Here is a 23,569-nt window from a genome sequence, read left to right as displayed (position 1 = left end):
CAATAAAAATGCATTTTTTCAAACATTTGTCACGTGTCACAAAACGCTCCTGGGCCGGGCTTATGATGAAGTCACTTTCTTGTAAACTTTGCTTTTCTCCTATATGTACCACAGATTAAAATACGGCAAAGTGACGTCACCGACCCCATTGCAGCGCCATATTCTCCAAGTAGCGATTTCGCGCGCTATTTAAATATGGATTTTTTTAACATGATATTTTTCGGCAAATATGTACTAGAAATAAAAAACACAACTTTTACTTTAATATAAAATGAATTTAAAAAACCAGTCAAAATAGCCTATCGATTATATTATTGATATTGATATGATGGTGGTAGTGTTTATTTGACAATCAATAAGTAAGTGTAATGCTTTTATATTGAATAAAGGAATTTGAGTTTGAGTTTGAGTTTGATATTCAAATATTTGTAGGTTATATGGGGCGACGAAGAGAGCGGTCGCACGTGGGACGACCACGCGCTACGCAAACAGGAGCTGCGCGAGATCAAGATGCTGCAGAAGCAGGAGCAGAAGCAGTTCCAGGACCTCAACGCGAAGGAGCATCAGCTCAGGGACCAGCAGGACAAGAGGTGCGTGTCTTCTCTCCTTACACTAGTGCGCTGGAAAATATCGTCACATAAATAAATAAATAAATCCTACTACTATTATAAAGGCGAAAGTTTGTATGTATGGATGTTTGTTACTCTTTCACGTAAAAACTACTAAATGGATTTGAATGAAACTTTCCCACAATATAGCTTATACATCAGAATAACACATAGGCTACAATTTTGGAGGTTTCTAATGTGAGGTCGTAAAAAAACACATTTTTTGCGCTTACATTGCAAACGCTGACTGAATACTACAAGATAGATCAAAACAATGTACTATAGTATTGTACAACTTAAAAAGGTCTACAAAAAAGTCCGTGATGGTATATGTTTATCTCTTAGGAATAACCCACAATAACCATTTTTTATCCTTTACTTTGTACGAGAAATAATGACTTATTTACGAAGCGATTTTAAGCGATTACTAGACTAGACGGGACGAACCTGAAGTCCACGCGAACGAAGTCGCGAGCAAAAGCTAGTAAATAATAAATATGAGACAACATCACATACATTACTCCGATCCCAATGTAAGTAGCTGAAGCACTTGTGTTATGGAAATCAGAAGTAACGACGGTACCACAAACGCCCAGACCCAAGACAACATAGAAAACTAATGGTAATCTACATCGACTCGGCCGGGAATCGAACCCGGGACCTCAGAGTGGCGTACCCATGAAAACCGGTGTACACACCACTCGACCATGGAGGTCGTCAAATAAGAATGTTATATAGGGTAATGATAGCGCTATGCCCCGCTCCAGGCGATATATTCTCACTTTTTTATTATTCATAATTTTATCTTATAATTTGATTTATGATTGTTGTTTTTTGACGACCTCCTTGGTCGAGTGGTGTGTACATCGGTTTTCATGGGTACGCCACTCTGAGGTCCCGGGTTCGATTCCTGGCCGAGTCGATGTAGATTACCATTAGTTTTCTATGTTGTCTTGGGTCTGGGTGTTTGTGGTACCGTCGTTACTTCTGATTTCCATAACACAAGTGCTTCAGCTACTTACATTGGGATCAGAGTATCAATGTATGGGATGTTGTCTCATATTTATTTTATTTTTTTTTTTTATTATTAACAGTCCTTTAGTTATGATCAAGCTATCTACCGATTAAGACCTATGCCGTTGATTTAAGCATATCTGTCTAATGTTTAAAGGCTACTTATTTTGAGTCACTCTCAAATTTGAGTGATGCTCAAAAATGACGTTTGATTATGCGAAATTTTAATTTAACGGCGTCTCAAATATTTAAGTGACGTTTCAGTATTCGGCCGTGAATGTAATAATTTGGAACGATTCGCACAGGTTCGAGGCGGAGCTGGCGTCTCTGTCGCGCGCGCACGAAGCGGACTTGGAGACGCTTGCGCGCGCGCAGCGGGCCGCCGCCGAGCGAGCAGAGCAGCATCTGGAGACCGAGCTGCGCCAGCACGCGAAGAGGCTGCGCGCCGAGCACGAGCGCGACCTGAGACACTTCCGGGACACGCTCAAGCAGGAGCTGCGACTGCTCAAACAGGTGCGATGGTTGATGGCAGGCTTGTGCGAGTACTAGCAAGGTGCCACAGATTATACTGTTAGAACAATTCTAGGCAAATGGACTTATAATGATCCAAGCGCCGCTCCCGTGCATTAGGTTGATATAGTTGATGGCAGGCTTGTGCAAGAGTCGAGATGGCCCAGTGGTTAGAACGCGTGCATCTTAACCGATGATTGCGGGTTCAAGTACCGCTGATTCATGTGCTTAATTTGTCTTTATAATTCATCTCGTGCTCAGCGGTGAAGGAAAACATCGTGCATGTCACAAATTTCATAGAAATTCTGCCACATGTGTATTCCACCAACCCGCATTGGAACAGCGTGGTGGAATATGTTCCAAACCTTCTCCTCAAAGGAAGAGGAGGCCTTTAGCCCAGCAGTGGGAATTTACAGGCTGTTGTTGTTTGTGCAAGTACTAGCAAGGTGCCACAGATTATACTGTTAGAACAATTCTAGTCCAAATAGTAGATCCAAATGGTTGTCGACTTATTAACAATCGATAGAATCGTTAATTTTTCCACAGCCTGTCGTTATGTATAATACGACACAACTTAGATGTCGCATCGGCAAAATTCGTAAAACCGATCACATCCGAATTGAGTACGCTATCCCAAATCATCAATATTTATTTTCTCACACGAATATGATCTTTGCACAAACGTAATAACTTGTAATATCATATGACCTAATATATTCGTCAATTTGTCGCGTCGATTTACATGCACTCGCTTTCTCTGACGCGTGAATCTATAGCGACGAATAGCGTCGAATGGCGCGATAGGGAGCTATTTCTATTGGTCGTGTAAATCGGCAGTGATCGGTTTTATTTTCATTCCATTGCATTTTCCGATGCTACATCTAATTTGTGTCATACTATACCAATGTTTACACGATGTAAACATCGTATAAGCCTATAAAAAAAAAAAAAAAAGGAAAGTAACAGCCTGTAAATTTCCCACTGCTGAGATAAGGCCTCCTCTTCCATTAAGGAGAGGGTTTGGAACGTATTCCACCACGCTGTTCCAATGCGGGTTGGTGGAATGCACATGTGGCAGAATTTCGATGAAATTAGACACATGCAGGTTTCCTCACGATGTTTTCCTTCACCGCCGAGCATGAGATGAATTATAAACACAATTAAGCACATATATATAGTGGTGCTTGCCTGGGTTTGAACCCGCAATTATCGGTTAAGATGCACGCGTTCTAACCACTGGGCCATCTCAGCTCTTATAAGCCTATAGGAGTCCTTAATAATATCGATAATTATGATATCGAGAGTACATTCGCAGGAGGTGGAGCTGGTGTCCAAGGAGAGGCGCAAGGAGGCGTACCGCTCGCGCCGCACGCGCCTCGACGCCGAGCACGCGTCGCGCGAGCGCGCCTTCGTCGCCGCGCTCGCCGACGCCGGCGACGCCGTGCTGCGCCGCGTGCACGACAAGCACCGGGAGCGCCAGGCGCTGGCCGACCGCCAGTACCTGCAGCAGCGACACCAGGTGCGCCGCCCCCCCCCCCCCCCCCGCGCACGCACCCGCACCTGATCAATTATGCAATTATTCTACAATAGTCTAGTTGTATACGATTAAGAAGGAGTCGAGATGGCCCAGTGGTTAGAACGCGTGCATCTTAACCGATGATTGCGGGTTCAAACCCAGGCAAGCACCGCTGATTCATGTGCTTAATTTGTCTTTATAATTCATCTCGTGCTCAGCGGTGAAGGAAAACATCGTGAGGAAATCTGCATGTGACAAATTTCATAGAAATTCTGCCACATGTGTATTCCACCAACCCGCATTGGAACAGCGTGGTGGAATATGTTCCGAACCCTCTCCTTAATGGAAGAGGAGGCCTTATCTCAGCAGTGGGAAATTTACAGGCTGTTACTTTACTTTTTACTTTTATACGATTAACAAAAATCAGACGCAAATACCGTGGATTTGCATATAATAAATTATAAATAATTAATGAATTAGTAACATCTGGGCCGAAAACACAACTAATCCTATCATAAGACTTAGTCGGTATTTATATCCAATACCTGAGTCCCAGCGGCATTTTAATCAATAGTAATAAAAAGGCTATGTATAAATGCAGCAGCGCACCCACACGCACCCGCACGCACGCACACGCACTCACGCCCCGCCTCCTTGCAGATCATGCGCACCCGCGAGGCCGCTCTCTGGGAGCTCGAGGAGAAGCAGATCCACGAGCGGCACCAGCTCGCCAAGCGGCAGCTCAAGGACGAGTTCCTCCTCCGACGGCACCAGATGCTCGTCAGGCACGACAAGGAATTGGAGCAGATCAAACGGTGAGCCTCGAAATATGAATTTACTCGTACTCGTAATATAATAATAATAATAATAATAATATTCTTTATTGTACACCAAGACAAGTATAACACACAGGAAATAAATATAAGAAAATAAAGCATGGCACAAAAGGCGGCCTTATCGCTGAAAAGCGATCTCTTCCAGGCAACCTTGGGGCAGAGGAAATGGTCTATTAAAGGCATATTAATTCAGTATTTCAATGTATTCTTTAAATGAGCTCAGATGGCCCAGTGGTTAGAACGCGTGCATCTTAACCGATGATTGCAGGTTCAAACCTAGGCAAGCACCGCTGTATGTATGTGCTTAATTGTGTTTATAATTCATCTCATGCTCGGCGGTGACGGAAAACATCGTGAGGAAACCTGCATGTGTCTAATTTCATCGAAATTCTGCCACATGTGCATTCCACCGACCCGCATTGGAACAGCGTGGAAACCCTCTCTTCAATGGAAGAGGAGGCCTTATCTCAGCAGTGGGAAATTTACAGGCTGTTACTTTACTTCTTTTTTTTTTCTTTTTTTTTTATGGTTGGTGGACGAGCAGATGGGCCACCTGATGGTAAGTGGTCACCATCACCGATAGACAATGATGCTGTAAGAAATATTAACTATTCCATACATCATCAATGTGCCACCAAGTTTGGGAACTAAGATGTTATGTCCTCTGTGCCTTCAGTTACACTGGCTCACTCACCCTTCAAACGGGAACACAACAATACTGAGTACTGTTATTAGGCGGTAGAATAACTGATGAGTGGGTGGTACCTACCCAGACGGGCTTGCACAAAGCCCTACCACCAAGTAAACTTTTTTTACTTTAATGTATTCTTTATTCAAACATGGTCATCGGCCCTCAGGAAGAACAGCCGCAAGGAAGAGGAGCTGGCGAAGTGCCAGGCGCTGGAGAAGCGCTCGCTGCCGAAGCGCATCCGCGCCGAGCAGAAGGCGCGCGAGATGATGTTCCGCGAGTCGCTGCGCATCGGCGCCGCGCCCTCCGCGCACGAGGACGACCGCGACCGCCTCAAGAAGGTCCGTACATGTGGCAAGCCCGATAAGACGCTAGGGTCATTGTAGAAAAGTTGAAACGCTACGGGGTCCTTGTAGAAAAGTTTATAGTAATCGGTCTACATGTATCGTCAAATTTATGATATTTAAGCGCCCTCCGCGCACGAGGACGACCGCGACCGCCTCAAGAAGGTCCGTAGTGAAACGCTAGGGTCCTTGTACAAAAGTTTATAGTAAACGGTCTATATATATCGTCAAATAGTGATACTTAATGTTGTCGAGTTTCGGTGTGAAGGAGGAGTTGGTGCAACCTCAGGCACAAGAGATATCACATCTGATTTCCTAAGTTTGGTGGCGCAATGTGGTCGTATAAGAAATGGTTAATATTTGTTACGGCGACAATGTCTATGAAGTTTTTAGTAATTGGTCCATATGTATCGTCAAATAGTGATACTTAATGTTGTCGAGTTTCGGTGTGAAGGAGGAGTTAGTCAGTGCAAACTGAAGCACAAGAGATATTACATCTTTTTTCCTAAGTTTAATGGCGCGATGTGATCTTATAAGAAATGGTTAATGTTTGTTACGGCGACAATGTCTATGAAGTTTTTAGTAATTGGTCCATATGTATCGTCAAATAGTGATATTTAATGTTGTCGAGTTTCGGTGTGAAGGAAGAGTTAGTGCAACCTCAGGCACAAGAGATATTACATCTTAGTTCCTAAGTTTGGTGGCGCAATATCGCCTTATAAGAAATGATTAATATTTGTTACGGCGACAATGTCTATGGGCGATGATGACCACATTCGATCTGTGGCTCGTCTAATCTATAGCTTTATTAAAATAAGTTTTCGTTTCATTAAATTTATGATTCATCAACAATAACGCTATGCAATCATTTTATCAGAAATGTGTGTTGCAAAAACAATATTTGCGAATGTTTCGTGATCTCTGAACTTCATAACAATCTAAATTTTAATAGTAGAGTATAGTAACTCGCTTTTAAAATTGAGCAATCATTATATTATGTTAATTATAATTGATTTGTCCGTAGTTCCAAGAGAACGAAAAACGTCGATATCGAGCTGAGCAACAACGGCTGGCAACCAAGCACGCAAAGGCGCGAGAGGAGCTCAAAGCGGCCGGCGAGGTGAGTCAACTAGCTTTGAGCGTCATTATTACATACTATTGACCCTCAGTAAGTCCAGTTTTTAAAGATTTACTTTATCTATATTGATATAATAAATGTGAAAGTAACTCTGTCTGTCTGTCTGATGAGGACCAAACCGCTAAACCGAATTTGATGAAATTTGGTATGAAGCAAGCTTGAACGCTTAGAAAGCATATCGGCTACTTTGCCTGACACGTGACAGCCAACACCCTAAAAGACAAACGAAGCCTAGGCGACTACTTGTCTATATCTCAGTCGACTAAGGATGTCATTTTGTTGGGAAGGGATTTATCTGACGTTGCTTATTTATTGTTGTTATGTGACACAGTCAGAACTGTCAAACTAAACGTCATAATTTTTATTTATTTTTTATCTAGATTTGCTATATATAATGTTTATTTGATACATGATGCGGTCTTTTAATTTCTGGTTTGTATTTGTTTTTAAAGTGTGTTAAGTTTAACGTCACTAAACATCAATACTCGTACAGGCTCTACTCCGCGAGCTGGAACAATACCAGAATGAAAAGCGCAAGGCGCTGATGAACCACGAGAGCGGCAAGGTCAAAGCCATCGAAGAGAGATACGCGCAGGAGCTGAAGGAGTGGCGCGCCACCCTCGCCGACAGGAAGGCGGTGAGCACGCACGCACGCACACGCACACAAACGCACACACACACACACACGCACACACACGCACACACACACATAGCTTGTACATATGCGAGCCTAAAGATTTCAATGATTTAACGGCTACTTTAAAAATTGACTTAAAATTCATCAAGAGTAACTAGTAAGAATTGATTTGATGATACAGGCTACTATAAAAATTGACTTAAAATTCATCAAGAGTAACTAGTAAGAATTGATTTGATGATACAGGCTACTATAAAAATTGACTTAAAATTCATCAAGAGTAACTAGTAAGAATTGATTTGATGATACAGGCTACTATAAAAATTGACTTAAAATTCATCAAGAGTAACTAGTAAGAATTGATTTGATGATACAGGCTACTATAAAAATTGACTTAAAATTCATCAAGAGTAACTAGTAAGAATTGATTTGATGATACAAAATGTTATACCAAGTCAGTAATCTGTTATTAGAGATAAAAGCGTTATCATAATCAATATAAAAATGAATATACCTTTAAATGTTGTGGACTGGAGTTAATTATTAGTCAAAAAGTCTCCTCTCGAAATTTAAATTATTGATGTGATTGTTAGAAATGAATAACGTTTAGAACGGCCTCTAGAGAATGTTCTATTGATGAGGTAAGTAGTCGGACAGAGAAATGTGCCTCCTCTTGGTCACCATCACTCGTAGACATGGGGCGCTGTGTGAAATATTCACCATTACTTACCTTTTGAACTAAGATATTATGTCTCTTGTATTTACTAGTTACGATAGTTTAAAACAATACACAAGGATACAGAGTATATATTACAGAAATAAGGTCGTAAGTGCTCAAATGATACTCATACATAATGAATCTTATATCAATAAATAAAAAGACTGAAATCAAATACACATATTTACAGAAAAGGTAAATAAATAATACATATTACACACATGATTTCAGATTATTGAATTTGTTTTTTTTTTATCAATCGTATGTTATCTGTGGAAGGCATGACACATTTTCTATATTATGTGTATGTTTTGAAATGTAACTATTTTAATATATTTCGGCTGACTTTATAATGATTATATTGTAGGTTCATTAAAGTATTTTTATAAAACGTGAATAGAAAAGGAACTTCAATAAATAAATAAATCTATCAATTTAATAAAAATATAATTTTTGTTAATAGCAGAAATACGGGTGAAACTATTCAGAGTTGCTGAATGAAGGATTTTATTAATATTTTTGCCTTCAGCCTTAGAATATAGAAGGTTCGGAACATATTCCACCAAGCCGTTAATGCGGGTTGATGGAATACACATGTGGAAGAATTTCTATAAAAATAGTCACATGCAGGTTTCCTCGCGATGTTTTCCTTCACCGCCGAGTACGAGATGAATTATAAAAACAAGTTAAGCACAAAGTGGTACTTGCCTGGATTTGAACCCGCAATCATCGGTTAAGGTGCACGCGTTTTAACCACTGGACCATCTCATCTCTGTTATTAGATTCAGACAGACTTATATCAAAAGCTGGTACAAGACTGTTACTAAAAAGAAGTCTTTATTTAATGTGCAAATATATACCTATATATTTTAAAACATACTTAAACTATGATTATATGTCAGTGCAATACATTAAAATAGTTATGTTTCGAAGAGATTGATGCATGACATTTGTAAATGGGCATGATACGCATGTTGGTTTAGCTTTAAACTAAACGGTGGTGGAACTCTACGCAGCGTCATATATTTTATGTTAAAACCTCTGAATATATCGGAAATGTACTAATCTTTATATATATGATTAGATTTGCTGATTTAAAGAGTCTGACTTTAGAAAAATTCTTAGTTTTCTCTATATTGTTTATTTTTCAGTCAGTACAGACGGCTAGTCTATTTTTTCGTATATGTGAAGATATATAAGACAGTTCCGATATGTTTCTGACGTAAAATATGAATCGTATAGGCTTCAGGTATAGGTCACGGCCGAAGAGTACATGTTTGTATCGTCCGACGTTAAACGCTGCACTAAATTGAAAAATTTTCAACAGACACTGATTCAGAGCTTCGAGAAACATTTGGACGATCACGAAAAGAAGTTCGGCCTCACGATACCCGATAGGAGCGTATATATCGACGTGCCCTGGCCGAAGAATGTACTACAACACGTGCTAACGGCGTACCATCAGCGTAACTCATTCATAGGATCGCTGTCCCGATCTAGGACCAGTCTCAACCTCGCGATATCGACCGCGAACACGCCAAACATGGACAGACGAAGGAGCATCAGTCCCAGTAACAACTTCAGACTGACGAAATCGGCCGCGTCCAGCGCCACTAACACAACGAAGAGGGGTAAACTGACGAAAGCCCAGCGATACGGCTCCACGTCGAATCTGAAGCTGGTGTCGGAGAAGATATCCGGTTTCTCCGTGTTCAGCGGTCCGGATATCAAACGGGATCCGATCATGGCGTACGACGAGGTCCCGGTCGAGAGACGGGTGCAGAAGATCGACGAGGAACCCAAGAGGACGTTCGAGAGGTCGAAACCGGTGGAGCGTGTACCGGTTACCGCGCGGAGTAACAAGAAGGCGAACAGGCAGAGCCTCAGCGATAACTTGTTCAAGCAAGTCAACGAAATGACTCAGATGAAACGCAGCATCTCCCAGCAGAGCCTCAAACAGGACATCGCCTTGGAGGCGGTGATGATAGACATGCCGTCCATAGACGATAAATACAACACGTACAACAGCGTGACGAGTAACAGTTCGCAGAACAGCGAGGAAGCCTACTTCAGTCGGTGGGGCGCTGTCAGGGGCTCCAATAGTTACTCGAATTCGTCCAACGTACCCGTCAGTCAGCTATCGACGTTGAATTTGAAGGCGGTGGCCTCTGAGAAAGCGAAAGACCCTCCAGATTCCGTCGCTTAAGCAACGCTTTACTATTTACTGGCTTTTTGGCGAATAGTTCAAAAAAGAGGAGAAAATGCAAAAGTACGTGCGATATCATTAGTGGTAAAAATTAGGCACTGCTATGCTATGCTATGCTATAGTGAAGAAGATTTTTAAACGAATTGATATACTGTTCGAACTAAATGGATACAAGGCGAAGCGAGTGGAATTTTGTCTCAATAATTGGTGTAATCTAATTGGATACTTGTGTGACAAGTTGAAATGTATATTTCTAAAAGCTTTTCTATGTTTAGGGATTCCTAGCTATTTTAAATACAGTAGAATCTTGATTGACAGGCGGCCTGTATGACGTCATATCCGGACGACGCACAGCATGGTGTATAGTGATATGGATCATGTTTATTTGATAATCGAATTCCTAGATATGATCGATTTTTTTAATTTAGATTATTCATATCTAGGGCAATGACGTCATCAATCAATTCAAGGTCGTTCGATTAATTCGTCATCGTCGTAATTTTTATGAATGGATTCTACTGTATCCAATGATATTCTAATAAACAGATATGTTATATCCATACTAAACTACAGAAAAAAGTGTGCCGCGCCGGGGACCGTTTATTTTAGTTTCTTTTTACATTTCGTTACAAGTAAAAAAGATAGATTGATAAAAACATTAAGTAAAAGGGATAACTAGATGTTTTAATTACGCAAAACGTATTACTACGTAATTATGATGTATTATAACGTATTACTACGTAAAACAACTAAAGGCAAACGTCCCAATTAGGACGTTTTCTAGTCTTCACTTTTTGCGCGTTAATAACATATCTGTTTACTACATCATTGACTGTATCAAAGAAAATGTCAAGTTTGTAATATACTCACCGAGAGGGCGGCGTGTGAAAAGTTATTTACATTGAAATACCTTACCAATGGCTTAATCTCATGCTTCCAATAATGACCAGTTTTTTTATAGATGTTTATAATTGTTAATTGATAATAATTGCCTTCTTGCCATTCATTATCATCGATGTGTCAAACAATCTTCCTATTTATACATCACTTGTAGGCCTATTTTGTAGATTTATTTCGTGTTTGTAATACAACACTAAAAAGGCTTATCAAATTAGACTTAGAAACGTTTGCTCATAAAACCCTTTAATACTTCCAAATTATACCCAAGTGAGTTAGGAAAACTTTCTCAATATATAATATTGTTAAATATCAAATACGGTGAGGTGAGGTGTGGTGAGGAAAGTGCCAGGTGACCTGCCTAGCGACGGACGTCCTGTTTTTTCTAACATCTCATTCTACTGAAAACAATGTCTAACTTGAAATCAAGATATGCAGTGGCGGATTTACAAATCTGCCGCGTGTAGGCTAGTAGGCTATTCGATTTTTGCCGCCCCTACTTTTTTGCAACATTTTTATGATTTGTGTTCTACCGTCCTCATTACATCGGTTTTTTCCCGTTATTAGTGTGATCATAAACTAGGTGATATTTCCGTCAGTTACTGGATTATTTTTCCAACCCGCTATGTAGTGACGACTAAACGGATTACAGACGTAATGTGTATACATATAATTATAATTTCTGTAAGATAATAACAAATTTGGGCTTAATTTGCCGCCCCTCTAAATCTGTCGCCCTAGGCTCCAGCCTACTTAGCCTATTGGTAAATCCGCCGCTGAATGCCATTAGTTTATTATATCTGGGTCATTCTAATACTAATTCTTGAGGGTTAAATAAGATAGCATCAAATACAAACGAAGTCACGGGCTTACTTTTATATAAGTGATAAATAGTCGGACGTATTTACCTAGTCATTGGCATAGCCAGGATCATTTTCTGGATAAAGTCATCTATAACACTGTAATAGCATTTTTTATATGCTGTAAATACTTGTTTGGTTATTCGACTATTAAAATCTCCTTTATTTGGACAATGGCACACATTGATACAGACATCATATATAAATATATATGATATGGTTATATATGGTATATATATTGCTTGGTAAGGCTTTCTAGAGGGATTGTGTCTGTTTCCTGGCTATGCCCAGTGCTAGCTCGTTTTAAATATTAGATATAGAATTCAATGTGCCTAAAACATGTTAACTTGTATATGTTAGCATATAAAACGTTTCTATTGAATTGTTGTTAGTAATTTGAAAGTCTATGTATAATTAGAAAATATATGGAATAATTATTATCGAAAAGCATTCCATAATTAATGATTGTTAGCGTTTTAATATCAATTGTGTCTATATGTAATTGAATTTTTATTAGTTTTATTATATTGTCGAGTGTTAATTTAATTACTTTAATATTTTTTAATTAAAATAATGCATTTTCATCTAACAATTTCTTTTTTCATTAATCATTTATTTAATTACGTTTAATTTATATCTTATAAGTACTTGTAACACATTTTAACGTATTTTTAATCTGTATTTCATTATGCATGTTATTTTTTTATGCTTTGTATATATAATAATGCTTGTGTAAAAATATGTTTAAACTAATTTTATAATTTCCATAAAGTATCTTTTACATGCCATTAAGTTTTAATTTTTATTGTTTTTTTTTTAGCGTTAAGTGTATTATTATAGATAATAAATTGCTTTTGAAGTTTGAAAGATATATAATTTTGGTTTAGGAGAAAACTTCCGAGTTTTTTTTGTTTTTAAATCGGTAAGTAGATAGTTAAAATATATTTTTAAGTGTAGGAGTTTCTGGCAAATTCAATTAAACATTTCGCCTGTTGATTTCAATACTAGATATATATTTGCTGGCCTCATATTCAGCAATATGTATTCTTATACATAAAGAACTATGTAACTACGATCATAGTTCTATAGTATATTTAAATCGACGTCTTAAATAATGTAGATACATATCGTGGCCTATGAGAATCATTATGTAATGAGGTTTTGAGAAAGGTTTCGGTGACAGATAAGTTGACTCAAATGGTTTAATTAATAGGAATGATAGATATGAGGAGAGAGGTAGGTGGTGGTTAGTGAAGTGTAATACAAAGACGAACGCCCCCCACCCCTCTCATATAAAATGCATGTATAGTACGACACAACTCAGATGTATCATCGTCAAGTTTTATACAACCAATAGTAATAGCTCCCTATTGCGCCATTCGACGCTAGTTGGCGCTAGAGATTCTCGCGTCAGTTCGACCCGAGAAAGCAAGTGCATGTAAACCGACGCGTCAAATTGACGAATATATTAGGTCATATCATGTTACAAGTTATTACGTTTGTGCAAAGGTCATATTCGCATAAGAAATAAATGTTGATAATTTGGGATAGCGTCAATTCGGATGTGATCGGTTTTACAAATTTCGCCGATGTTACATCTAAGTTGTGTCGTACTATACCGTAATACTTTGAGGAATGAGAACGGTTACAAGATCGCTTCCTATATTTCGTCGCGCTGTAGGAGAAAATATTGCAAATATTTGGAAATATTTAGGTATATAAAAGAGGCTGTGGTAGTTATCGGGAGTCGAGACATAAGCTATTTTGATTTATGATCGATCGTGTCATAATAATTATATTGATTGCGTTTTTTTTTATCAAAAAATGTTTTTTCCGGTCTTTTTTATCTTTCCGTTCAATCTTATCGTGTCACAATAACGTCTCAAATAATCAAAATGATTAGTAAAAAGTATTTATATGTAATATAAATAGCCAACAATATTTAAAGACAAAAAGGTCCTTTGTGTAAAAAATATTACGCGTAAAAAGGATTTATTTCTAAATCGGTTCACTATTGACCTCGAAATAAGTAAATAAATGCATAAAGACGTACTTATTGTATTATTATTACTGATATACAAACGTCAAAGTTAAATCTTATATTGCTACACAACTTTAACGATTCAAAATACAATTTTCGATTAATCGACTAATATTCGTTCATTTTCAAATTTCAATGATTTTTTTTCCGATTTCTCTGTGCGTTTATTAAGTCTTTCGATCGCAATTTATGTCTGGATTTGGTATATTATTTGACATTTCATATCGTCTATGACTTACGAGAAGTGTTTAATAAATAGCTTGATTATTATTAAATAATACAATAATGTATATAATAATAAAGATGTTATGTTACGGAACGTTTGCTTTATTTCTCGGTGGTGGGTTTCACCTTTCTATATTTTAATAAATTGTCAAATATTTTATTATATAAGTTGTATATAAAAATGTAATTGGTAATGCAGCATCTATATAACCTATATTATCTAAACTGTTTATTAAATTTAAAATATGCAACATAATGTACATAGATAACAAATATATCACCCTCAATTATAATTGGGCTTTTGGAGATACCAAACTAATGAGTTCTGCTATGTTATACTCTTAAATAAAATTAATTTCTAAACAGAAGAAATACTCTATATTTTATTACTCTAGATAGATAGATAAGGGGAAAATACATCAATATATACCTCGCATGTTGTAGCTGGTCTTAGAAAATGACCTCCGAGATTAACTAATAACTTTTAATTACATTTTGTACATATTTCCCGCTTATATTTTCTCAATTAATCCTTTAAAAAGTGTCTTCATATTTTGTAGAAAAAAAATGACAACTGTTTTCAATTTGTAACTGGCAATGTTTGTCGTTTAAAATGAAGGAGATAGTATAATAATGCTTTGTCTATAGCATGGTAACTAATAAGGTTTCAAGGTATCCTAACATCGGAACTGGATGTACTTCCAGCGGTGGACTGCATGGTATGTTTGCATTCTATTTAATTATTTTTTGGCATGGAATGATTTTGTCTGAGTCAAATATTTAGTTTAAAACTTTTAATTAAAATGTCGTGATTTTAAATCGATATGTTGTTGTCAATTGAACAGGCCTTAGAAGATGAATTCACGGGTCAGTTGGAGGAACAAGAAAGATTGGCGGCCAACGCTCGCCTCCCGCCCCCCACATCCAGCATGCCCCAGCACAGCTCAACCCTTCACTCGTCTAGAACAAGCCTAGCATCCAGCCATTACGATTAATTTGAAATTGTAAATAAAAAAAAAAAGTTGGGTCAGATGTCACTTGTCAAAATGGGCGCCAAAATGCAATGACGTTTAGAATTTACTACGCGGGAATTGCCTATAATTGTACTTTAAATAGCAAATTTTACTACGTATGTATATCATAGTAATGAATATTTTTTTCAGTTGGATTTCCGTTATAATTGTTTTGTACACGTGTAAATGGAAAATAAAAAAAAAATTCGAATCTGAATCGCGTAGGAAATTCTATATCTCGAGAAAAATAAAAGCGATTTGAGCTTATTTTAAACGCAATTTTTGGGAAAATTTAATTATAATAAGTGCCAAATCATTAAGAGCGTCAAGACTTAAAATTATATTAAAATTTAAACCAATATTTGGCGATTTAGAAGTTATAAAATGCGAGGACGCGAAAATTTATTCGGCGTCCAAAATATGCTTTTGAAAGTCTTATGATTAAAATTATACATAAGGAATTGAGGAATTGAATTGCAAATGAACGCTGCGCTTCTATTGAGTGCTTTAAGGAGACTGCTTGCTTGTATCACCAATATGGTGCTCAAATTTAGTGTAGTTTTGGCCTAAGTTTTGTGTGTAAGTTAGACCATCAATACTTAAATGGTCTCGAAAATATATTTTGAATTCTGAAAAAGTCAACGTTAATTGGCTTGGAAAATTAACACCATCGGCAACGCACTAAAAAAATTTAAACTATTAGTATTATTTAAAGAAAAAAGAAGTTATAAATAATTAACTTACTTGCATATCTAATGCAATACCAAATGACATATCCATAGTTTTAGACATTAAATTCGTCCAAAATATTAGGTAGGCCATTTCCGTACTGGTGGTATTATGATAGTCAGAAACTGCCTAAATGATTATATTTTAGGTTAGAAAGCAGTAGGTTCAAAGGATTAGAGGAGTTAACAGATGGCGCGTGATCTTCGAGCTGTTTTTTGGATATTCCAATTATTATTAATATTTTGCTTTAAGGGATAAATAACAAAGACTTTATTTTAGATAATGAAATGGCTTACACTTTTACTTCATCGATATTTTAGTCATCATAAAAAAAAAACACGAAAGAATTGTATATTTTGTACAGTTGTTAAGGACAAAAAAATGATAAAAAGTCAGCCGCGAGAAGCGGCGACTGGCGTGTAGATATAGAAGAAGAAATATTTTTTCATGTACAGTATTTGTGTAATTTTAATTGTTTAAACGTGCCTACTTAATTTATAAAAGACTTCTAGTGTGGGTATGAGTTTATCACGATCGACAAAGTAGGTTTTATTATTTACTTTAACAACTAACCACTTTAAATATAATTTTATAAATGATAATATAAAACCTTTTTGGTCTTATTTTTATTTTCCCGCCAGTCTTCGATTGAACAGGATACAGTATAGTAAACCAAAGACAATTGTCAATTTCATTCGAAGACAGTTTTAATTGGATTTTTTTTTCATTATCTGTGAAAATTATATTTTAAAATGAAATTAATTCTTGACTAGATAAAAATATCTTTAAGGTCATCATGGCGGGCTTTCTTATTTTATCCTTTTACTTGAATTCCAGTCAAAATATTTATTGTCCATAATCCTGAATACGCTTAAAAGGTCTTATGTACAAAAATAGTAATTACTCGCTCGGACTATCCTTCCCTGTTTAGTACTGGTCACTACTTAATAAATGGATTTATTTTAAATATGTCTATAGATATATTAAGCCTAAACGCCTTACGTGTGTGATGTAATGCCATAAAAAATATATCTAAATAAAATAATGTACAACGAAAAATGTTATATATTTAAGTATTTTGTTGCACAAAAATAAATCGTTCTATATTTAAAACTAAACTCAATTATATAAAAAAACCGAAACGTCCACATCACCCGCGTAAGGTATCCGCCGAAATTGTCCATACGATAGACAGAAATAACGTCGTACAATAAAAAGTATGTTTTCTCTATGGCGTTGTGTTTATCTATCGAAAAAACAGTCCAAATTGTTTTTTTTTAAGTATTTAGATAGTGAAAATCTGTACATTGTGCATTTCCATGTTATCTGAGATTACCACAGTATTTGCAAGATGTTATTAAAATACCAGATAGAACCGTAGCCATTTTTAATGTTAATCTTATTATTTTATTATAATTTTTTTTTTATCTATAGAGTAAAAGTAAATTATTGTTACATTACAAGATATAAAGATCTTACTTTGTAACGAAGAGTTTTATTTCGACACCTTTTATAATGAATAACATGAAGACATAACATTGTGTCTTATGTATACTATCTTAATAATAGTGGGGACACCTGGTATTTAAACCCTTTTTAAATTATTTCTTTATGAATTACTCATTACATTTATATTTGAGTATATAAATCTTAATAGTGAATTATAACTTTTGATTTTACTTTATACGATGCCGAAAAGGACAGCTAAAGTTAGCTTCTGAAGTCATGTGTTTCCACTTTCTAAAAATTCTTCGGTAAAATATTTCAACCTGAATTGATTTTACAAAAACGCTCTAACAATACATATATTGCATGGTCCATTGTTCTACTAAATTACTAAGAAGATAATGTTTCGCGAGTAGTTTCATAAGGATTAGATTTGTATGCGAGTAGCCGGAGAAAGACCACAGTGGCGTACACTTGGAGAGACCTATGTCCAGCCTTGGACAAAAACGGGCTGATGATGATGTTCATTAGGATGAGACGACCAACAATTTCCTATACGAAAATTCTCGATTGTGAGCTGGCATAAAACATATTAATTTGATGATTCTCAAAAATTTATTAGTACGTGTTTTTTTTTGTTTAATCTCTAAATAATTATCTATATTATATATTTGTAAGACTATTTGTGCTATAAAATATTTTTTTTAATCAAAGAGTCTTCTCCTTGCTATATGTATCGATGTAACTCATAAATACATTCTAAAAGGAAATATGTGTAAAACTTTGCCCTGTTAAATAGAACAGCTTAGCTTAGACTGGGTTGCATATCACTCAGCCTTTCCAAATATTTTTATTATTAAATAATTGCGTTTGACATTTGTTTATTTAAGTAAAATCATCTAGAATTCAACATAACCCACAAGATTCCCCATTTTTAACTTAAATTGTATTTATTTTATTTAATAGAAGTTAAGGAAACCCAGTAAAAATATTTTTTTTTATTTCCAGTACATATTTGCTGAAGAATATCATTAAAAACTCTATTTAAATAGGGCGCGAAAACGCTACTTGGACAATATGGCGCAGAAATGGGGTTGGTGACGTCAATTGCCTGTATTTTAGGAAATCAAGGTTAACAAGCAAGTGACTTTATCATAAGCCCGGCCAGTAAGGAAAGTTTTGTGTCACGTGACGAACGTTTAAAAATACACTTTATACATGGATTTTTTAATAAATTAAGTATTATTTCCAACTTTCGTTAGTAAATAACCATTTTTAAACTCATAATATATACTGATTACAATAATACGCTATTTTTCGCATTGTCAAATAGCCCATTATAATGCTCTACAATACAATATCACAACCACACCCCAATTATACTCCTGACTACGTCCTCAAAGATAAGTAACGCTGCTTTGCTTCCAATAAAACTACAATAGGATCAAGGATTTAGGTCACATGAATAAAACCACACAAAACAATTCTATCAATGTTATAGATAGTTATTTTATTATAAATCAACTCAATTAAACTTAAAATAACAATGACTAGGTACAAGGTTTATCCTTGATTGCGTTATATACTATTTTGTAATATATTGAAGACAATTGTACATCTAAATAATGTAATTGGACTAGTCGATTCCGACTACTTTTGTTCTTAACGTATATCAACGAGTATTGAGAATTGACGGTAGCATACAAAAGTGGTGGCGCCAGTAGAGGCGGAGAGGGTACCGTTGGTTTTACCAATTCTTTTGTTTTTTTAAACATTGGACAACATCACATACATTACTCTGATCCCAATGTAAGTAGCTAAAGCGCGTATGTTATGGAAAATCCGAAATAGTGACGGTACCACAAACACCCAGACCAGAGACAACATAGAAAACTAATGAACTTTTTCTACATTGACTCGGCCGGCACATTTCATGTGGAGGAAATGCACAATAACTTTTCTAGTGGAAAAGGGGGTATTGAGGCACAATTTACATAAAAGCACTTTTGTATATACCATTAATTCTATCCCAAGAAGTTTTATAATCTCTGTTTGAATATGATTACTCATTTTTCTACACATATATATTATACACATAAAATATACATTTATATGACTACTATCTACAGCTATTACACATATATAATGAACATCACTACATACAGGGGTTCAGTTCCCCGGTCATATTAACATGGGAACAAGTGATCTTCTGTCCATTGGGGACTGCTATCCTGAACAATTTCCCCTGGGGCATACAGACGCACACCTTAAACTGCCCCGTGCCATGGAACTTATCCTTGTTCAGAGGTATAGCTATGGGTAAGTATCTGACATCGATGAAGACGCCTTCCTTACCGCTTAGAACAACAGAACCATTGATGGATTTCAAGTATATATCCTGGTCAGCACTCCAGAACAGCTCCTTCGATTCCATGTGAGTGCCTTCCGCTCCTCGGAGGTACGCTGACGTTTCGGAACGGAAGGTGAGATCCTCGTCGACCGGTGATGAGATGCGTTTCGTTGACACTTGCTGAAAAGCACAGACTGACATTAATGATGGATTATTTGGTCGTAGGGCTTTGTATTAGTGTGTGAACTCATTTATATTCATATTTCATCAATGATGTTCTAGTAAACAGATATGTCATTAACGCGCAAAAAGTGAAGACTAGAAAACGTCCTAATTGGGACGTTTGCCTTGAGTCGTTTTCATCATAATTATGCCAGTAATACGTTATAATACAACATAATTATGTAGTAATACGTTTTGCGTAATTAAAACATCTAGTTATACCTTTTACTTTTTGTTTTTATCAAGCTATCCTTTTTATTTGAAATGTAAAATAAACGGTCCCCGGCGCGGCACACTTTTTTCTGTTGTTTAGTATGGGTATAACATATCTTGTTTATTAGAATATCATTGTATTTCATAGTTCGAAAAATTCAAATATACTTTATTCAAGTAGGCTTTTGAATCGCCTTTTTACAAAACTATAGTAAGTAAATCTACCACCGGTTTAGAAAGTAGACAATCGAGAAGAACCGTGAAGAAATTCAGTAATTTAACATTAAAATGCAAAGCTGTGTTAGATTAATAGAATATTACATAAAATATACGAATTAGTCACAAATCCGGTTAAGAGGACCATTTTTAAAACTATATTACTAACACACTGAATAGTCTCGACTATGTGCTGATAATTAGTATATATAATTAATGTAATAAGGTCATCCAGAAAACAGTCCACTCAATTATAGCCATCTTGTGTTAGTACACTACCTAATCATTACACAGTATTAAACTCGCCTAACATTGTACGTTCCTAATGTATGCATTATTATATGTCGTAAATAAACAGGTTCTGTAGAATATTTAGTATCAGCTTTGCCTCGGGTGTGCGAAGTCGGGGCGCGTCGCTAATTAAATAATACATATACAAAAAACTAAATAAACAACCAGTGGCGTAAATAGGGCGGTGCCACCGGTGGCCAGGCACAGGGCGTGGTATCTCGGGGGTGCAAGAATAGACAGACTGGGCAGGGCTATTGTTTTTTCGTTTTGCTCTTTTTAAGATTCCGCTGAGCCCCTAGTACTCGATTCCAATACAAACGTACTTACATGCTTGTATCATTAAAAACATACATCGCGCTCATTATTTTGGCAGCGCACGAGCGTGTTTGTGTTTAGTGTTTATCGTTAATGGGCAACACATTTGCAGTAGTGAACCTGCGTTTAAGTTTTAGTGAATGAGACAGTAAAACAGGCAAAGGGTCTGCTTAAATAGGGCGCAGTTATAGAAGCTCGCACAGAGCGCAGAAATGGCTATTTACGACACTGCCTCGATCACAAGTTTAATATATATCTGATAATATAATATAACAGCATTATACCTTTGCATTCAAGTTATTAATGCTCTCTGTGACCGTGATCTCCGGGTTCGCAGTGCTGAACACGCGCTCTCCAGAGTCAGGGTCGGTCAGTTCGAGGGAGTTTACCCCTTTGATGAAGACTCCAGACGTGTTCACGGCCAGTTTTGTATCCGTACGTGATAATCTGAAAGGGGTTGGAGTAATTACAGTTACACAACAACAACAAAAGCCTGTCAATTTCCAATGCTGGTCTAAAGCCTCCTCCCTTTAAGAGGTTTTGGAGCATATGCTACCACGCTGCTGCATTGCGGGTTGGTGAATTCACATGTGGCAAAATTTCGTTGAAATTAGACACCAGCTCACTCAATTGACTAATGATAAACAGTGCATAATGGTAGACCAATTGATGGTAGGCATTTATACAAGTACTAATATCTGGCAAACAGCAATACTAGTATTATTCCAATTTGAAGGGTGAATTATCCAGTTAAACGATATATGTGGATACATACATACATACTTGGTGGTAGGGCTTTGTGCAAGCGCGTCTGGGTAGGTACCACCCACTCATCAGTTATTCTACCGCAAAACAATGGTACTCAGTATTGTTGTGTTCCGGTTTGAAGGGTGAGTGAGCCAGTGTAACTACAGGAACAAGGGACATAACACCTTAGTTCCCAAGGTTGGTGGCACATTGATGATGTAGGTAATAGTTAATAATTCTTATGCTCGTTTGCAGCACAAGTAGCGCAATGGATAAACAATAAATGTTTAAAATTTCATATGGCCAATATCTATGGATAGCGGTGACCACTTCCTATTAGATGCAATTGCCATTATTGACCAATAATATAATATTAAATAGAAAATTAGGGCAATGGCTTGTAAGCAAACATTTACTAAGGCTAGAAATGTTCAACCTCATAATTAAAATAATCTGACAAATATATTTCAGACCTTAATATATTTCCAATAGTATGTTACTGGGTATATAATATGTATAATTAATATATTCACCAACATTCTGTATGTTAGTACATCAGGCTGTTGCTTTACTTTTGACTACTATAAGCAATCATGATTACAAAATCTGTATTAAACAAGTAGTATTTCTGGAAATATAATTGTAAAAGCCTCATTTTTACTGTATCAAAATCAATTCAAATAGTTTGAGTTTTATACCTAATTGTAGGTCTATAATTAATAAAAAAAATTAACTACTTATTTCTCCTATCTGATAAACACCTTAGTAAGATACTTACAAACACTTAAATTATCATTTTACAAGTTAATTTTTATGTAAAGCTATCACCAGTTCCGAATGTAGGTTCAAGACAAGTTACTTTTTTCATAAATAAAAAAATATAAATGTTATATAAATATATGACCTGGTTCCCTGGATAATCAATAAGAAATTTATTACTAGCTACCGATGCTGATACAATTAATTACTGAGTTATAATAAAAATAAATACTTTAATTTGATTACCTGGTCTGCAAATTGAAGAGTACAGAACCATTTTCACTCGTAATGCTCATGGGTGTGTCTCTGAAGCTTTCTATCAAACCGTCCCTCTTATAAATATGATCTAAATCTGTTAATCCGAAGAATTTTATAGCATTGTGCTCTGGGAGAAACTCCATACTTTCAAGGCCTAAAAAAATAAAATATTTAATAAATACTTCTTAGTATCTTTCCTGTATTATAGTAAATATATTAAAAAAAAAAAAAAAAATTAATATGAATTTACCTTGCCCAAGTCTTAAAACAGCAAGAATGGTGAACGTGAGTACCAGATTCCCAATAGCCAATATGAACAACAGGCACACTAGAGTCCAAAACGCAAAGGTTTTGCGGCCTTTGTGAACAGTCTTCGTAACGTCGTTTCCATTTTTATCAGAGTAATTTTTAAGCATATTACTTGTTGTTTTATGTAAAAAAACTTGGCTTTGAGAGGGCGTTTTAGTTAACAACGCCTTTTCTCCACGACTCCTTTCTAAAGTCGTGTCGGACATTGCTTCTGATAGGGGCGAAACGCCCCGAAGATTTGACATCATTACTTTATTTATTAGCAAATAGAAATCTGTTTAAAGTATGTAAAATTATAAATAGCACAAATGGTTTCATTAGTCCTATAGTCAAAATATTGAGCGAAGACTCTCGCACGCTATTGGTCTACCGTTTAACCAATGATATTTGAAATACAATTTCAGTTTCGGTGTTGGTTTTATTGCTTCTTAAATAAATGAAAACATTTTAAGAAAATAATTTA

The 23,569-nt window shown here is 36.3% G+C and overlaps 2 protein-coding genes across 6 annotated transcripts in view; one reads left to right on the top strand and one right to left on the bottom strand.

Moving 5' to 3' along the window:
- LOC124541605 (serine/threonine-protein kinase 10) overlaps window positions 1–17,466 on the top strand; it is a 66,542-nt gene extending 49,076 nt beyond the window's left edge. The window contains exons 20-28 of one of the 5 annotated variants that reach the window (XM_047119524.1): window positions 433–590; window positions 1,928–2,135; window positions 3,448–3,651; window positions 4,309–4,463; window positions 5,342–5,480; window positions 5,640–5,681; window positions 6,541–6,636; window positions 7,148–7,291; window positions 15,084–17,466. In XM_047119524.1, the coding sequence (XP_046975480.1) occupies window positions 433–590; window positions 1,928–2,135; window positions 3,448–3,651; window positions 4,309–4,463; window positions 5,342–5,480; window positions 5,640–5,681; window positions 6,541–6,636; window positions 7,148–7,291; window positions 15,084–15,233 (1,296 nt within the window). In that variant the 3' untranslated portion in view covers window positions 15,234–17,466. Of the gene's footprint in view, window positions 1–432; window positions 591–1,927; window positions 2,136–3,447; window positions 3,652–4,308; window positions 4,464–5,341; window positions 5,514–5,639; window positions 5,682–6,540; window positions 6,637–7,147; window positions 7,292–9,336; window positions 10,307–15,083 lie in introns of those variants that run through there. The other 4 variants (XM_047119520.1, XM_047119521.1, XM_047119525.1 and 1 more) reach the window with 4 other exon arrangements.
- A 1,439-nt stretch (window positions 17,467–18,905) lies between these two features.
- On the bottom strand, window positions 18,906–23,459 carry LOC124541726. The gene is made up of 4 exons (XM_047119663.1): window positions 23,048–23,459; window positions 22,786–22,951; window positions 21,318–21,480; window positions 18,906–19,956 (listed from the first exon to the last, which is right to left on the bottom strand). Exons 1-4 carry the CDS (start codon window positions 23,352–23,354, stop codon window positions 19,582–19,584), a joined length of 1,011 nt encoding a protein of 336 aa, XP_046975619.1. The 5' UTR covers window positions 23,355–23,459; the 3' UTR covers window positions 18,906–19,581.
- Between the last annotated feature and the right edge of the window lie 110 nt (window positions 23,460–23,569).

Source organism: Vanessa cardui, chromosome 28, assembly GCF_905220365.1.
Source record: "Vanessa cardui chromosome 28, ilVanCard2.1, whole genome shotgun sequence".
Lineage (NCBI taxonomy): Eukaryota > Metazoa > Arthropoda > Insecta > Lepidoptera > Nymphalidae > Vanessa > Vanessa cardui.
This window is presented reverse-complemented; position numbering and strand designations above follow the sequence as displayed.

Coding starts and splice junctions, on each gene's coding strand:
- LOC124541726 (XM_047119663.1), bottom strand. CDS start 23,354: ATGATGTCAAATCTTCGGGGCGTTTCGCCCCTATCAGAAGCAATGTCC. Junction 22,952..23,047: donor TGTTTTAAGACTTGGGCAAG/GTAAATTCATAT, acceptor TTATTTTTTTAG/GCCTTGAAAGTATGGAGTTT. Junction 21,481..22,785: donor CTCTTCAATTTGCAGACCAG/GTAATCAAATTA, acceptor AACCCCTTTCAG/ATTATCACGTACGGATACAA.